The 18,352-nt window shown below is 42.7% G+C and overlaps 1 protein-coding gene across 2 annotated transcripts in view; it reads right to left on the reverse strand.

Annotated features, from left to right (window-relative positions):
• Window positions 1-18,352, reverse strand: part of Vsx2 (Visual system homeobox 2) — a 52,420-nt gene that overhangs the window by 15,524 nt on the left and 18,544 nt on the right. For both annotated transcript variants that reach the window (XM_070206701.1, XM_070206699.1), the window contains exon 3: window positions 14,797-15,017. In XM_070206701.1, coding sequence (XP_070062802.1) covers window positions 14,797-15,017 — 221 coding nt within the window. The remainder of the gene's footprint in view (window positions 1-14,796; window positions 15,018-18,352) is intronic.

Raw genomic sequence — 18,352 nt, forward strand, 5'->3', positions numbered from 1 at the left:
GCCCCACGTAACCGCTAAGGGTTACCTTCCATTGTGTTCACAAAATCTTCTTCTTCATCTGATTTGCACCTTAGCCGAATTTTGAATATGTCTTCAAGTTGGTAACATCTAGTAACTGAGTAGATGAGAGTCATTTTGCTTCAGATAATGATAGTTAAAGAGTTCGCAAAAGGATTTTCGCTTAGAATTCACAACTGGTTTAAGCAAAGCTTATAATTCGCAACTGGTTTGGGTAAAGTGAAAGTATTTTCCTGGTAAAGGTAATAAATATTCCGTTTGCTTTCTCATATTTGCCTTGTTACTATTTAGTTGCTTCGCCTAACTGTCCAGCTTACTCGATCGCCAGAAACAATTGATGGGAAATAATTAATTTCTATTAGTAAAGTGCGTTTTTTTAAGTGTATTTAATCTTCGGAGTGCCGAAGCAAGTCTTTTAAGTTTTTTTTTTCTTGTATTCTACGGCTGACTGTTTCGTTACGTATATTTTATTTTTATTTGTATTCTTTTTTTTTGTTGTTGTTGTTGTTTTTTTTTTTTTTGGTTATCGCCGAAGCGCGACAAAACCAATTGAAGTGTCAAACGCAGCCAGAGAGACGACGCCGCGTGGCGCCACGCCCTCAAATTGCAACAGTTTGATAAAGTGCACAACGTGGCGCTTTACACGCAGGTTTGCTTCGGTTTTGGGGGCACAGCATTTACCTGGATTGGGTCGCCGGCCGGGCTTCTGTTTGCGTCTGCTGCATGCTGTGCCGCTTGGTCCATTATGAAACCATAATTCGTTGACAATTCTTCAATTAAGGGCGCAGGCAGGCAGTTGGCAGTTGGCAGGTGGCAGTTGGCAGCGCCAGCTTCTGACAAGGCTCATTGCGCCTTGGCACACACAAATGTGCCACGCCTCCAGCCGAACGCCCCTGCAACGAGACGCACGAACAACCACTCGCAATGTTTTCTAATCTATAAAATTAATTTTGTACAAATCTGGTCGAGTGTTTTGTTTGGTCTTTCAAGCACTACACCCCCTCTCCTCCCCCTCCCCCCATTCACGCACCACGCTTTAAAGTGTCACCCCCCTGCCCATCCTCAACGGCCACCCTCGCGCTCTCTGGGGACCTTCGCTTGGAAATTGTAAAATATATATTTTCGCTGAGCTTTTTCTGTGGCCAGTGGATTGGGATCTTGGGCTCGTTTTGTTGGTTGGCTGCTTTTTCCATTTACAACATTTACAATTTACAACTTACCACCTCCCTCCCCCCCTCGCACCACTTGTCGCCTGTTTTACTAATCAGCAGTTTGTAAAGGCGACGCGTCTTTGACTTTGAGCCGCTGCCTCTTGTTGCAAATTAGCGTGAAATGCGATTTATAATGTCAATTGTATATGGGCAGAGCATGGATTTGTCGCAATTTGGCCATAATTGAAAAATATGCTCCAAATACGCGCACACACGGCCAGATGAAAGTGTGGATTATATGAGTTTAAAGACTCGCTCAGCCACAACTAAACAGCCCTTGGCCCACCCTCACACTATGTGCCACACCCGCCGTTCTCATTCAGCTAAATAGTTTCGGTGCCATCAATCAAAGTGCTCGCAACTATTTGCTCTTATTGCATAACACGCAGTCGCGCCTAATTTTCTGGCAGAGTAGCACCCTGCCCGGCGCCCTTCCCTTGCCCGATACCAGGTGCGACAACCCTTTAGCGACGGCAACAACAACAACAACAATGACATGAAGTAACTACTTTCTGTTACGCGCCGAATATGAAATACCCTATCGGACGTAAGACTTGGAAGTGTTTATATGCAACAGATTGTTCCTATATGAGATAAATATAGATACAGCCGTCCGATTATATGCAGGCTTGTAGATATGTTGGAAGTCTAGCTATATGATATGGTATTCCGTTATGGCTAAGAATTGACTCAAGGGTCAGACTTAAGTCTAATCCAGATGTTTTGAGAAACAAACAAGATTTCCAAACACAGCCGCAACTTTTGGCAGATTCTTTCTATACAGCTATATGATATAGTATTCCGATATGATCAAGATTTGACTCGTTTGATATAGTCGACATAGCTATTGACAGCTCAAGAACTGAGAGACTAGTTTGAGTAGAAACAAGTCTCTGTCGACTCGCCTGCCAATGCTGTTCAAGAATATATACACTATATAGAAGCAGATACATTTGCTTCTACGCGTTACATAGGTCATGACAAAACTTAAATGCCGCCTGTTAGGGTATACAAGTTGTCACAAATTTGTTATTGTTGTTGTTTTTCTAGCAAATGGACAACAGTTTAGCCCAAACTCCGGCGGAAGGAAATTCGTTAGCTGTCGCCCAAAGCTACAGAAATGGCTGCAAAACTGCTGAATGTTCACTTTGTCAAATGATGTTAATAATAATAATAATAATAATAATAATAATAATACAAGTGATGATGTTGTTATTCGTAATAATGAGGTGCAGCTAAGAGCTTGGCCAGTTGCCCGCTGCGAGTATTGGATTAAATGCCTTTAAAAGGTTTCTTTTTCGCACGTTTTTTTCCTGATTTGAGCCAGCGCTCTTTCTTAATATAAATAAAAATTATTGTTGCAAAACATTTTTGCTTGGATATTGCCCAGTTCAGGCCTAGACTCGACTGATTTAAGGTTCATTTTTAAATAAAATTTATCGAGTAAAACAACATTGCAACAATCGAATGCAGGAAATCGCACAAAGACTTACATTCCGGATCTGATAAGTAAATGTAATATCTTGCTAGATGAGTCGTAAGCCAAGAAGGAAAAACTAACTTCATGCTGTGCCAAAAAAAGAGGAACTTTAGCAATAGATTGAAGCTAGTCGGAACTTGGCTCAAGTTCCAGACTTTCATGTTCCCAGGAATATGTCATCGGGCTCTGAACTGATGGCATAGATAAGTTCAGTCAGATTTTGAACACAAATGAGTTTCTATGAAAGTTAAATATTCTATTCTATTTAGCGGAAAGCCACACACTCTCTGCAAACCCATAACCAGCTGAACAAGAGCTAAGCGAATATAAGTATGTATTTATTCATTTATATATACAATACAATGGCTATAAATGGTTACACAAGCGAGCACCTTATGAGGCTCGACTCAATCGTGCATTCAACTTGGGGGCGAGCTTGAGAGCCAAATCGATCGATTGAGCCAAATAAGTGACTGCCCTTCCCCCACTCCCTCGCTATGGAGTCAAGTGCGATCTAAAACAAATGAAAAAACAATAACAATAACAATCGATAGTTGTTGTAGGGTTCGTTTGTTGAGCGGTCGGAGAGGGGAGGGGGGGGGGGGGGGGTGGGAGCGGGTGCAGGTGCGGGTGCGGGTGTTTCAGTGACTCTCGATGGCGCGCTCTGAGTCACAATATAACGAGCAATGCCAACAATTGTGAATGCGAACATGAATTGCCCCGATGATAAGTCTAATTTAGCGACTATTTGAAAATTTTGGTTAATTTGCAGAAGCCTTTCACTTTTGTGTTTCTTGTGTGTGTGTGTTTTTTTTTATGGCAACAGCTGACTGCGGGTAATGTCGGACGCAGGGATAGTTAGGCGGAGGGGCAGGTTGAGGGAGGGGGGGGGTAGGGGTCTTTCAAAATATAATTAAAAAACAAAGGTGTTATTATATTTTCACGCCTCGTCTGCAGCAACTGCGGAACAACTGGAAAAATCAACAAGCAGCTCAGCTCTGCGACTCATCCATAAACTAACTCACGAGTGGGGCGATGCAAGGTGAAGGGGGCAGGGGTAGGAGTCACTCGTTGCAAGTTGGCCCATTGGAGGTGTCTGCGCGAGCAGAGGTAGGTAACGTCAACGACTCCGAAACCGACGAATTATTTGCAGAATCATCAAATTAAAGGTTTGATGTTGATTTCAACAAGCGGCACACTGGCTGCGTTATGGGCGCGGGGCGGGTCGGTACGGAGCGGGCCGGAGGCTAGGGGCAGCGACTCTGTTAAATATGGAACTCGAGTTGGATTTGTGACCGGGTAGCCGGGTAGCCGGCCAGCCAAATGCATGCATATCGAAGAAGAAGGCTAAAAAGTGCTAAGTCATGCGCCCCCATCGCATTTAACTTAACAGCAGCTATATAAATCCCTACAGCTGACACCCTTTCTCCCTTTCCCCCTCTTTGCCCACTCAGTCAATACCTTTCCCCTCACCCACCACACACACGCACACACACACACACACACACACACACACACACAGGCCGGGCAGCATTCGATGCGATGAGCAGCCGCCGAGTGTCTGTATAATTTTCGTTCGTTCTCTCGAATTGGCTGTCATAAGTTTTGAGTAGAAAATTGGTGTGCAACACAGGCAACAACAACAACAACAACAACAACATGCCGAGGCAACAAAATGTTGCCTGTTGTTGTTGCACTTGTCAAGTGTGGCACAAAGAAGAAGCCACAGTTCGAGACATAAATATATAGAGAGTAAAAGAGACAGAGAGAGAGAGAGAAGAGACAGAGAGAGAGCGAGAGTGGGGCAGAGAGCAAAAGGATTTCTTGATTGCGATAATGAGTTATACTTAATTTCCAAAGCAAATCGTTGAGCAGCGCAAAACAGGCGTCGCGACAATTGAAAAAAAAAAAAACAAGAAACAACAGCAACTACTTGAGAGCTGACGACAAATGCACCTGAGTTGGGTCCAGGGTGCCAGGTATACCAGCTGGGTCTTAAATAGATAACAGAACGAAGTAGCGCTGAGTCAAGAAAGTGAGAGAGAGAAAGCGAGGTAGGGAGGGTACGAGGCTGACTTAAAAAGACTTTGTGAAGACTTTTATATACCTTTTTATAGTACTTCTTTTCAATTTTGGTGATAAATCCACAGAAAACCAAATCTATATGTTATGCGATAAGCTACATATCAAATCGATATTTATCGATAGTTATTTATATCGAAAAGAAGGATAAATATTCTGCGAGATATACCCTATTTCACTTACATTCAATGGTTAGAGGGTATAAAAACAATGACAGTCAATAAGTGCAGGTGAGAACAAATTGGCGAAAGAGAAAAAAAATAAGCAAACGCTTAATTGGTTTATTCTTGAGCAGCTGCTGTAATCGTTCAATCTGAAAGTGAAGACAGGTAGATAAGCAGCGAGAGAGAGAGAGAGAGAGAGAGAGAGAGAGAGAGAGAGAAAGAGTGAGAGAGACAGAGAGAGAAAGAATGAGAGAGAAGGTTAGGTGACGGATAAATGCTATGAGACACTTTGAATCCTTCAAAGATTAATAGAAAGAGAGAGAGAGAGAGAGAGAGAGAGAGAGAGAGAGAGAGAGGGAGAGAGAGAGCAAATCTTTAAAGACATCAAATATTTTCAAAATAAAAATATATTTTCAAACGACTCTCACATAAATATATATTATGTAGTAAGGAGCATGGTAAAACAAAGGTCAAGCTTACAAGCTTTTATGTGCCTTATAGGAAGGGAGAGCGACGCAGAGCGAGAAAGAGAAAGAGAGTAAGGGAGAGCGAGTGAAACAGAGCAGAAGTGACAGATTTATGCTAGTTAACCTCTATATAGATCGAATAAATCAGAGTAATAAATAATATAATATATATATATCTTTAAGCCGATTTCAATTGCCAGAAATTGTGATTATCGAGCGAGCATTGTAACCCACACCTCTAACAAAGTATTCAAATAGGAGAGAGAGAGGGAGATCATTAAAGTTCGGTATTTGGATTGTAGCTGGCTTGGCTGGGCTGGGTCTATGGCCTAATTGTATGTCTCATAAGTTGCGATAACCCGTCCAAATGCTGGCGAGTGGAGAGCGCGGCACGGTTTGAGCTCAATTGGTTAATTGGTCGGCGGCACAGGAAATCTATTCAGCTGCTAGGTGGCTTCCAAAAATCGAATGACTAATTTTCCGTTGTCCAAACACTTGGCCCAGGGTTCTTCACACACACACACACACACACGCACACACACACACACTCGAGTCGAGTCCCCAATCAAATGTGTAATAATAACAACAAAAAGTGTTGTGGGTGTTAGAAATTGGTTTTGGGTTTTGGTTCGTTACAATTTTGTTTGGTTGCTTTTCTCGTTGAGTTTTTTCCCAAGCAACTCGCAGATCGGCCGGCATTTGAACGATAATATTTATTGAGTAAATAAATTGTATAAAGCATAAAGCATCGAGCATCGTTTGATTTGTCATGCGATAATTACGCTTTTCAAAATTCGATAATAGGCCTCATTCAGTCGGTCGGCGAAATCGATTGCCCTCTGTGGCTCTTGCCTGGCCCCGGAATGATTCGATCATTCATCATCGTCTTAATCGCGATAATGATCATGTTGATGATGACAGCGCTTTGGAGAGCAGCTTGTTAGCGACTGCTCTAATTGTTTGATGAGTTTTGATTTGCTTTCAATGTGCAATACAACAACAACAACAATCACACCTGGCAAAGGTGTTTCAATTATTCTCAAAATTATTTTGTGCTTTTTAGATGACTCAATTGAGTGGGGTGTAAATAAATAAAATTTGTGTTGCCATCCAAGCCTTTCAGTTTGTTGAATGATCGATAAACGCCATGAAATCGAATTTCGCCTATCGACATGTTATCGATAGGCAACGCTATAGAATAAACTGACATTTATATATTTTATCTATTCTTATTTGAAATCGATTTTGCTCAATCAAGCTTAACGTTGCTTTGTAAGCTGCTTATCGTGTGTGTTATGCTCCTCGATGGTATCGATGACACATATAATAAATTTGTTAGGATTTCGATAACTATCAGCTGTCTAGTTTTTTTGTTTCGATAACTGCCTCAATTACACATCTGATTAATTGGTAACAATTTCGATGGCAGTTTGCACATGAACGCATCTGCGACCGACTAAGTAAACTTGAATGGCCAATGACGGCGACTGTCCCGCACAACCACCCGCTCCGCCCCCGGCGCCCAGTACGCAATCCATTTGGGCCATCAGCTGAAGCGTTAAGTGCTTAACAAGCTACTTTCCCACTTCAAAGCACCAAAAAAGTGGCAACAACCGCGTTGACTGGCGAAGGAAAAAAAGCGTCCAAAATATTTCGAGATGATGAATTCGCCCGATGAGATCTAAATGAGTTTGCGCTCTGTGCTCATTTTGCGCTAATAAGTCTACAACAACAACAACAAACACCATGGGCAGTGCGTGCGTGTCGAGCGCCCCTGGCGTGGGTTTTCTGGCCAGCTCTTGGTTTTGTTACCCTCGGCTACTCCTGCCTAAGGGCATTATGCTTTTGTTGCCAAGAAGGCGAGGTCGCCGACTTAAGTAATATAAACATATATATAGATATGCTTGATCAATGCGATTTGAAGCTTAAACCAGTTGAGAATTGCAAGCGTGAGGCAAGTAAAAATGAAAGCAAAGCGCCTGTTTTGCACTGAAGCATCAACTGGGCAAGTGAAAGAACTTCGAATTCAATCAAGTCAGTTAAAAAAAAGGCTCATTACAGATCTGCATCAAGGAAGGGTATCAGGGCTTCGGCGTGCCGTTCCTAGTTCTTTTGCTTTTTTTTTTAACTGCGCAGAAATCATTATCTTTGAGCCAACAACAAAATGAGGCTAAGGTCACGTTTTCGCTCTGTGGGTGGCAAATACCCTCTCGAAATAAACAACAAACAAAACGCAGCAAATTAATAATAGCCAGCCAAGCACGCAAAAAGAAACAACCGGACAGCCCAATCCTCCCCAGCTATACTTTCCCTTTCCCCTTTGCTTTCCCCCTCCCCGTATCCGTTCTCGCAAGCAAGCGCAGTGTCGTTGTCGCCGCTAACAGTCGGATAATTGCGACAATGTTGCTGCACTTACACGTGTCATCATCATCATCATCATCATCATCGCCGTCATCATCATCGTCATCGTCATCAGCGGGAACATCATCGTGGGCATTAGCAGCCTCATCAGGCAGCATCAACTGGCAGTTACTTGTTACACACTTGCCCAAGCAATTGCAACCCTTGGCAACGGCCCACAGTCAAGACCCAAAACCCAAACCCTTAACGAACCCAAGCCCAACCCTGCTGCTTAGTCAAACCACAGAGCTACACATTGTTGCCATTGACTTTTACATGTGTTCCCAGACCAGAACAACACCCAGACCATAGCTCGTGTTTGTTGTTGTTATTGTTATTGGTTATTACAGGGTATTATATAGCTTAACGAGTGAGTAGGAGGGCAACTTTCACATGCAAATATTTATGGCTGATCCAATTGAAGTCCGTTTGTCACTGGGGGTTGTTGTCATTAGGCTAGGCTAAAGCTAAGTAGTATCCGAAGATTGAAAAACAAAAACATACTAATGGGTACTTGGATTTACAATCAGCACAAGTTAGAAACTGCGAGAGAGAGAGAGATAGACAGGGAGAGAGGAGTAAATAGAGAGGGTTGAGCTACCTATACAAATATTCCATCAACCTGCTTCATACAAAGTTATCTGTGCCAAAATCGATATTTATCGATATTATAAAAAAGGGAGGAAAACGAAAAAAATGCATAAACTAGATCTGTCTCCTATTTTGGTAATTTTCGATATACAAACAGGCAGACAGACTGATAGAGGCACAGGGTTCTCATGTACACTCTCTCTTAACAGTATGCGAACTGAGCGATATACGCTCTGAGGGCAGATTTTGTTTGTCGTCATATTATCGATAGACAGCGCTGCTAACTAGCGCACTTTATCTGGAATAGCTACTTATTACTTTGCTTACAATAATATGACATATCTTAATCGCAATGTTATCGATACAGCAATGATACTTATCGATATATCGAAGGCTTGCAAGCTGCTCATCACTTATACAGGGTGATTTTGGGAAACGTCATGTTATCGATAAACAACTTTCCTAGTTATCCTACGTTCACAATGGTCTATTTCCCAATCGTCATTTCCCTATCGGACTGTTATCGATATCGCAGTGCCACCATGCAGATACAAGGACAGATTGCTTCAGTTTGTCCTCCTGATCAATTGCTTTGTACGTTCTCAAATATTTTCAACTATGCGTTGCACAGTAGGCAACAATAAGAAACTATTCGATTGCAATATAAATTTCGATGATGATTTGTAATCTTATTATGAAAAGATTATCACAAATTGTTAAAATTATAGAAATTAGCGCTCCGAGCAGAGCTGATGGCCTGAATGTCTTAATTTATTAAAGAATTTAAAGTTAATTTGATTTAAAAACTAATTTTGCATTTTATAACTAATTGTTCCGCTGATAATGCTTAATTTTTGGCTGAATAAACGAACGAGAAATGTAAAATTCCCAATCTACTGTTTCAGATTCCAATTGGCGTCACCATTCCAATTGGAGTTCGAGCCACCCACTTGCTGTCGCATTTCCGTTGCATTTTTTTCCGGGAATTTCAAGTATAGAAAATTAAAAACCACTTACAGCAACAGCTTGCCACAGCTACAGCTTCGGGCGAGCTCTATTAACACGCTGGATTGACAACCAGGACAGGAGGAAGGGACGAGGGAGGAGCAGAGGTGGCAAGCGCGTAGGTAACACAATACGAGGGGCAGCAACGTGCGGCAGCAACTACTTAAAATGCAATTATATGCATTATTTGGCTGTTGTGCGCGTATTTTTATACAAAAATACGCAGAATATTAAAGAAGACGGGGGAAAAAAAAAAGAGCTGGAAAAAAGAAAGAAACTGAAAATGAAAATATACATAAAAAAAAAAAAAAAATGGAAAACGATGATGGCAACCGCCAAGTATTTAAATGCCCACCTCAGCTACTAATTATTACCAGGAAAAACGCTTGAAATTGACGTTTCATTTTGGTTCGGCGGGGCACGTCAACACCAACAGCAGGGTGCGGGGTAGAACTACTTCTACTTGGGGTGTGAGGTCCGGGTCCGGGTCCGGCCGGTTGTCGTGATTATGCACATAACCAAATGCCGAGGATCGAACGAGTGCAGGGTCGAGCCACTCGCTCCGGCAACTCTTCAACAGATTAACGCACTCGAGAAATTATAAAAAAATAATATTTTTCTTAGAACTGATACCATTTTAAACGAATTGGTACTCGAGTCGGCCAAAGGCAGAGCCAGAGGCAGGCGGCCAAAGTGAACAAGTTCGACGACGATCATCATTATGATCATGATCATCAGAATTCTAGATTCGTTGAGTAAAATGCCTGAGAAAATGCAACGTTGACAGGTTCAATGTGGGAGAGCGGGAGAGCGGGAGAGCGGCAGAGCGAGCTGGGGCTACACGATCGGCGGCGTCCGATCGCAGCAGACGGCATTGCGTCAAGTGGCAGCAACGGCGAGTCGACATGTCTGCCACAAGTCTGCCCGAATGCCCCAAACAGTTGCTGGACACACCGAATCGGCCCGATCTGCTCGATATGTCCGATCCGCTCGATCCGTCCGATTCGGCTCGTTTCGGTTTCGGTTTTGGTTTTGGTTTCGGTTCCCATGGCCGTTCCGTTGTCGAGGCTGCCAATCGGGCCGCAGCTACTCGAAAACTCCAATGACGATTGCATTTTTTTTTTTTTTTTTTTTTTTTAGTTTCAAGAAACCAACTGAATCTGAATCTTTTATTGAAGCTTCAAGCTCCGGCCATTGTGGCCTGTTGCAACGTTATGGCCCCACGACGCGTCGCCACTTGAGTAAATTAGTTTCGTAGAACTTGTAGGCTGCTCTTCTGCTGCTTCTACACAGGTCTCTTCTTCTACATATTTTTTTTTTTTCATTTTCTCTTTGAGAAATTAGTTGTGCGAGGCTGTAGGCTTCGAGCAGCTCCCGCTGACAGCTGATGGCCTGTGAATGGCTTCGAGCCAGGTATTCAAACAGTTTGCTCCCATGCCAATTTGAAGATCAGTCTGCCAATTGCCAAGATGCCAAACCTCTGGCCATATACTTACACATACGAATATATATATTAAAGGAGAAGGATGCATATTAATTTAAGCTAAGTCCCTAAACTTGTATATTTACAAATGAATAAGAACTTTAACTTGACTTGAATAGAGGTCGCCGTCTGAGTGAGTATCCGGGCATTCGCTTTAAATTCTTAAATCTACGTATTAGAGTTCGATATAAGCACACTCACATTTATGGTGCATATAGAAAGAGACTATATCATAGCCTGGGATACCCTGTGAAATTTCATTAATAATTAAAATTTCCTGCAAATTTTCGGCCTGTAATAGGACAGCTGCTGTGCGTGTGTGTGTGTGTGTGTGTGTGCGTGTGTGTGTGTATTGGTAGTCAAAACTATTGAAATGCCCGAGTGTGCTACACATTCCACTCGAGGCAGCAAATGCGAATTTCAAAGCCAAATTCAAATTTAAAATACGAAAATTCCCAAATCCAAGGCGAACAAATATTTTGCCATGAATTTTAGTCTGCGCTGCGGGGTTGGAAATTATTCACACACAAATGTGTAATTACCCAGACACAGAACACAACAGCAGCAGCAAAAACAACAATAATACACACACACACACACACTAACACATGCTCTGACTAGCACACACACACACACCGAGCTCTAAAATTGGCAGCACACAAAAAGTTCACTTGGCAAAAGGTTGAAGAGCTGCGGCTTGTGTGTGTGACTGTTTGTGTTTGTATGTGTGTGTGACTGTGTGTGTTTGTATGTGTGTGTGTGTGTGTGTTAGCTAGGGGCGTGGCTGTTGCTGCTGCGACTGCTGCTGCTACTGGCATGGAAAATTAACAATTTTTCAATTAAAATCAATACCGAGTGCTTTTTTTGGCTTCAACTGCAAATGTGGGCGGTGCGCAGGGGCGGTGCGGGGCATGTTAGGTTGCATTTGCACATGATAACTAACTGTGTGTGTGCACGTGTGTGTGTGTGTCAGTTGCTATGTGTTGTTGTGCACATTTCAGGCAAATAGCTTAAGTGCCTGAAAATATGCAACACATGCGACAGGCAGCGCTGTGTGTGTGTGTGTGTGTGTGTGTGTATGTGTGTGTGTGCGCCTGTGCTGACTCTGCGTGTGTGTGTGTGTGTGTGTGTGTGCTTATATGCTGATGTTGTTGTTAGTTTTTTTGGGGCGCCATCAAGTCGATTTCTAAAGCCTTTTTTGCCAGAATCCACACACACACAAACACACACACACAGACAGAGAGACAAATAGTGCCGTTATTTTGCATGACATTTGCAGGCTATTTGCTGTGTGTGAGTGTGCGTGCGTGTGGGCGTGTGTGTGCGTGTGTGTTTGGGGTCGTATTCAGCTCAGCTGCTGCGCTGCGGTCGTTTGGTCTTTAGAGTATTTTGTGGTTGTCTAACTGTTGAGCTGCCAGAGTGTGTGTGTGTGTGAGTGTATGGGTGCAGCATACGCCCACATGCTGTAAGCAACACACACACACACACGCACACACACTCTGGCAGAGTGAAAGTCGTTGACTATTTGCGGGCACCGCAAACAACGTTAAATGCAAATTTAAGCCAAGCATCGTATCCCCCACCCCCCCTCTGTCTTGCCACTAGCCAACCCCACTGAGGCGAGTTCAGCCTCCCCCGTGGCCCCACCCTCTCCTGGGCAACCCTGCAACCGAAAACAGTTACACACAAAATGGCCGTACTTTGGCGCCATTGCCTCAGTTGTTGCTGCTGATGACGATTGCCGTTATTGCCAAGTAAGTGAGAGAGCAGGCAAGTGCGTAAGACCATCAGAGAGGGAGAGGGAGAGGGAGAGGGAGAGAGAGAGAGGAGGAGAGGGCGAGAGTGAGGCTCGTTCGTTGGTTCGTCTCTGGGCCAGAATTGAAGTGTTAGTTGTAATGCTACTAATTGGACTCGCTTTTAGCAGTGCTTCATGTGCCCCCAAGCAAGCCAAAGGCGAAGCTCCGTCAAAGTGCCCACTCATACGTGTGTGTGTGTGCGTGTGTGTGTGTGTGTGTGTGTGTGTAAGGGAGCGTGTGCGTGTGTGTGCTACTCCAAAGTCTATAATTGGAAAATTTTACACACTCGAAATTCAATTTTCAGCTAGAGTCTTGCAGCTTGTCAGAATAAGAGCAAGCCACAAAGAGAGTGAGAGAGAGCAAGCGAGAGCAACCGAGAGAGAGAGAGGGAGAGAGAGAGATAGAGCGGGAAAGAGACTTAGAGCGAGAGCAAGTGTGGTCTGAGTGGGCTGCCGCAAAGGATTTGTTGATGTCGATTAGTAAGTTAATAATGCATGCAACTAAATAGCGATTGTAATTAGCAGAGCTGCATTTGAATTAATCGATAGGCGAGCTGTAATTAATTGTGAATTTGCAACGCAACGAATGTGCTACGCATAATCAACGTTAGGATCTCAAACCCAAAGGCACATTCCGTGGACGTATGCAAAAAAGTTTAATTAAGTGCAATTAGCATTTTATAGAGCTGCATTTATCCAAGTCTATAGTTTATCGATATTTATCGATATGTAATTTCAGCTGGCCATTGATACCGATAATAAGGATGAGAAATAAATCGACAACTAATTTATGTAGTTAACATTTGAGCGATAACTAATTAAACTGTACTTTAATATCGTGCTGGCAACTGAAGCTATCGATAGTTTGTGCACCGCTATCGATAAATTAACCACAAATTCCAGTACAATAAGCTGTCGCTCCTTCGCCAACTTCGAAGTCAAGCCTTCAGCCTGAGCCTAAGCTAAGTGCCTGGGCACTTGAGTCGGCTGCCTGGAAGGCAGGCAGGGGACGAGACCAAGAACAAGTCCGCAGTCCGTTCCAGTTTCAGTGACAGTTCCCGCTCCTGTTCCCGTTGCCGTTCCCATTCCTGTGAGTGGCGCACTCGATGCGGGTAAAAAGGGCAAATTTCGTACATGGACGGGGGGTGGAATTTGCAGGAGAGGGAATGAAGTAACCGCGCCATAATTACACCAATTTTTTGCGTGTGTTTTTTCATAAATTTCTTCTTTTTTTTTTTTTTTGCTAATCAAACACATTGCGAGAGCGAGAGAGCGCATGAAATACGCAAGCTTTTTAAGGGTGGCAATTTGGCGGCGTTCAAGTTTACTCGATGAAAGCGCACACACAGCAAACTCACACACACACACACACACAGACTCTCTCCCTCTCTGTCGTTCTCTTGTTCTCTGGTGTGCACTGTCTCGCTTGCACTGCCCTGGCTGGCAGTTAGCTAGAACAATAACGGCCATTAAAATGCTTAATTATAAATTCGCAAACGTAGCTGATTTTTATTTTTTTTTTTTTTTTTGGTGTAGCCCCCAAACTCAGAGCAGGACGTGGCTGACGTGGCTGTGCGGGCAAGGACGCAGTCGGGCAACTGTTGGAGCTGCACTTGAGCCGCAGCTGAGGTTGATTGCTTATTAGGAACGAACAGGGTATTAACCAGTGCAAGGCTGATCACAATGGGCAAGTGTCTGTCTGTCTGTCTGTCTGTCTGTCTGTTTGTCCGTCTGCCTGTGCAGCGCACAATGGAGGTGTGAAAAATCAGCACAGAACAATCCAAACAAAGACAATGAGACAAAAAGGAAATGCAAATTCCTTGCCTTATACCTGTCACACAAGCTCAGCCAGTCCATACTAGCCCAGCCCAGCTCCAAGCGAAATTTGTCTGGTTTCTCAACGCTTTTTGCTTTGTTTTGCCAACACGGGCAACACCTTTAAGCGCAACTACACAACGGATGTAATTAGTTCGTTAATTCATTAAGCAATTCCCTGGGGGCTGGGCAATGAATATAATATCAAATTACCCGGCACTTTGGGCCAGTCATTCTGGTTCATTCATGCACATATCTTCACAATCTATTCAATGTGTGACTCACCTGTATGCGATCCTCGGGCAGTTCCGTTTTCAATGAGAGCATCTCGCGGGCATAGACATCGGGATAGTGCGCCTCCTTGAAGGCTTCCTCCAGCTTCTCCAGCTGATAGCTGGTGAATATTGTTCGGCTGTGGCGACGCTTCTTTTTCTTCTTTTTGCCATTGGGACCAACACCAAAACCGTTTAGGCCATCCATGCCAAAGTCCTTGACAGCCAACGAGCCTGCAATTGTGATGAGTTCATTGTAAGAATGTTGAATTTTATTGCTTATACTTATGGTATGTCTAGTTTAAGAATCATGTCCAACGCCTTAACTAGTTGAGAATTACAAGCGTCAATCAATGACAAAGAGCTTTGCTGTGTGTTCTTTGTTTTGTTTCAATTCAATCTCACATTGTTCTCAGTTTATTTCAGCTTCAATTCAATTTCAGTTTCAATTTTACTTAACTCTCTGTCTTTCTCTCTTTCTCTCTGTCTCTCTTTTCTCACTTTTTATGTCTCACGTACATCTTTGTATTTTGTAATTATAGAATGAAACCAAGCTACACTTTAATACTTCACTATTAGAAATCCGTTTCAATATCGCTTTCAATTCATTCGACATCCAACACCTTTGTTACCTACCTCGTTTTGGTATTTCGCAATATTATTAACTTTACGTATGACTCATTGAATTGAATTTTGGATCAACTTCTAATACAATATCGACTCCGTTTTCAACTACGTTTCAATTAAAATTTAGTTTGCTTCTACTTCAACTTTAGCTTCAACTCAGTTTCAATTTCAATCAAATCCTGCAGTGCAACTCTCATGTGTTCGATTTCAATATCGCTTTCTTTCAGCTATTATTTGCCTTATTTTGGCTATACTTACTATCGTTTGACTCATTTAATCGCTTTTAATTCATGTGCTTATCCCACATTTAGCTCAACATCTGCTTCAACCTCAATTTCAACTTCAATTCAATTGCAGTGCAACTGCCTCCCTCGGCCTCCCCTCGCTCTCGCGTTCCCTATCTTGCTGTTGCCACTTCCTTGTCAAAATTAGTTCACAGCGTTTTTTCAATGCTGCTCCCATGACCTACACACTGGCAGACCCAACCCCGCCTCAGCCCACCAAGCAGCATAACCTGCTGCCTAACTCTGGACGGCGCTGAAGCGCGACTTTCAAGTGGTTCTGTTTTATGTTGAATTTAATTTTTCATCTCTTTTGTTTATCTTTCCACTGACTGCTCTCTGGCAATCAGCTGGTTAGGGAAGGGAGTGGAGTTTGTCTGTTATTTTAAATATTTAATAATTGTATCTAGTTTCGCACTTCCTTCAAGGAAGACACCACTTGACATCGTCATGAACCGCTCGAAATGGGGGGGGAAAGTGAAAGCGGCAGCCGTGAGCCGTCTCGAGACTGTGACGATGCCAGCAAATGCCGATGATGAGCGTTGACAGACGCGCAATGAATTGTTTCTTTTTATTTTTTCTTAAGTTGGCAAGTGTTTGAGCTGCGCAGGAGGATTTAGATGAGCAGCAGGCCGTAGAGGAGAACGAGATGGGGGTTTCGGAGAAGGTGTAGGTCGGAGAGAAGCAGGAGGTTTGAGAGCAGTTGATCTGTGAGAAGGTGGCCTGAGAGGAGGGAGGATCAGCGCTGCCGACTCGCCACTTGGCTGACTCGAGGAGCCAGCAAATCGGCGATGCCTTTCAATAGGCAAATCGAAGATTGAAGCACCCGGAAAACCAGGCACGACAAGACAAAGGGGGGCGAGCAGCGTCTTGTCAGCGTCAGTCACAGTGTGTTTTTTAGGGAAAGTACAAAAACAAAAACAACAACAACAACAACAACAACAACAACAACTACAACAACTATAGCAAGAGCATGAAAAAAGATGCTGAAAACATGCCGCATACTTCATGTGCGCTCTTTACCCAAAAACCAATTCGCATTGAAATTCGATATGAAAAATTAAGTAGAAGCATATTTATGTTGTCGTTGTTGTTGTCGAGATTGTCGAAGTTGTTGTTGTTGTTGTTGTCGCTGTCGAGTTATTCAAGTGAAGCGCTGACGTGTATCCTTCTCATATATTGCTGCTTTATTTTCATATGGAGGGGCAGGCCCGGGCAAGTCGAAGCGTATTTTCCACTAAATATGCGTGAAGCAAACAAAAATAATAATAATAATAAAAAAAAAAAAAAACGAGTCGCATCTTGTGAGTGCAGCGAACTGAAGTGAAAATCGCTGTAATGAATGCGATTTGCTTCGTCTTGAATTACAAAACCGAAATGCGGCAAAGGCAATTTCCACAAATACCCAAGTAAAATATCAGCATTAATAGTGACTGTGCGTGTGTGTGTGAGTGTGTGCGCATTAAATACGTTAAATTTAGTTGCCCAGGCATTCAATGCGAATTACAATTTGCAATCAATTCCTGTGAAATTGCATGTAGAGCGTTATAATTGATTAATATCAAATAGCCCAATGCCCCCAAACCGATTAGAGTCCAGCTCGAGGCATCAATTTTCCATTTAAAACATATAACACGGCTAGCTGCAAAGCTTAAATGAATAGCTTGAGGCGCTTAATTGTGAAGCTCTTAATTATCTAGAGTAGACATTCAAAGGGATAAGTATCAGCTAAGTAAGTTTTTCATAGATGAAATTAGTTCTTGATCGATCTTTACCATGACAGCTATACGATATAGTCGAGTGATTCGACCGATTCTGACAGAGAGTCGAACCTAATCAAGGTTTGGAGCAGTTAGCTTTTCGACTGAGCGATTAATTTGCATAGCGACAGACAGAGGCATAATTCGACTTGATCAAGAATATCTATATACATATATATTGCCAGCTATTTCCTGGACAACTTTGTGTTCTTGCCACAGAATAAACTTTCGTTCTGACCCGCATTTTTTATTCAAGAGCGGAAAACTTTGCGAAAAACGTATCACAAATTGCTGACAAAGATCTTTGCAAATAAGTTTGAAGCCAATCCACTGGTAGACGAAAAGGTTGCACATTTTTCGCCAATGTTCCGCAATTGTAGGTGGAATTAACAAAATCAATGAAACCCGATTTCATTAAGTTCTTATTTAGGACTTTGAAGATAAGTGGGAGTATAAAAGTCGAGTCACGTCATTTTTCATAAAGATTCATAGAAATGAAATTCATTTCACGAAAATTCATGCAGTAAATCTTTGATCCCCGTTTCCAGCAAGGAAGCATGGATTCTGCAAAAAGCGTGAAACACTCGTCGAGAAAAGATCTTAGGTTCGATCGTATGCTAAAGAAAAGAGTAACATGAAGCCGTTTTTCGCGACTTTTCCACAGTTGCGGGTGGAATTGCCAAAAATCTCGTCTTAGCGTCCACCTTCATCACATTTGTGCTGTACGTTGTTCACCGATCAATCAGTCAATCATTTAGTCAATCGATCAGGACAAACAGTAAATCAAATTTGTGTTTTCATTAAATTTTCGATTTGATTCAATTCGAATAATATTCAAATTTCACAAATTAAGCTGCCGCATTTAGCATTGATAATATTTCGCTTTGCTGCAGCATTGATT

The sequence above is a fragment of the Drosophila virilis genome, chromosome X (genome assembly GCF_030788295.1).
Source record: "Drosophila virilis strain 15010-1051.87 chromosome X, Dvir_AGI_RSII-ME, whole genome shotgun sequence".
Taxonomy (NCBI): Eukaryota; Metazoa; Arthropoda; class Insecta; order Diptera; family Drosophilidae; genus Drosophila; species Drosophila virilis.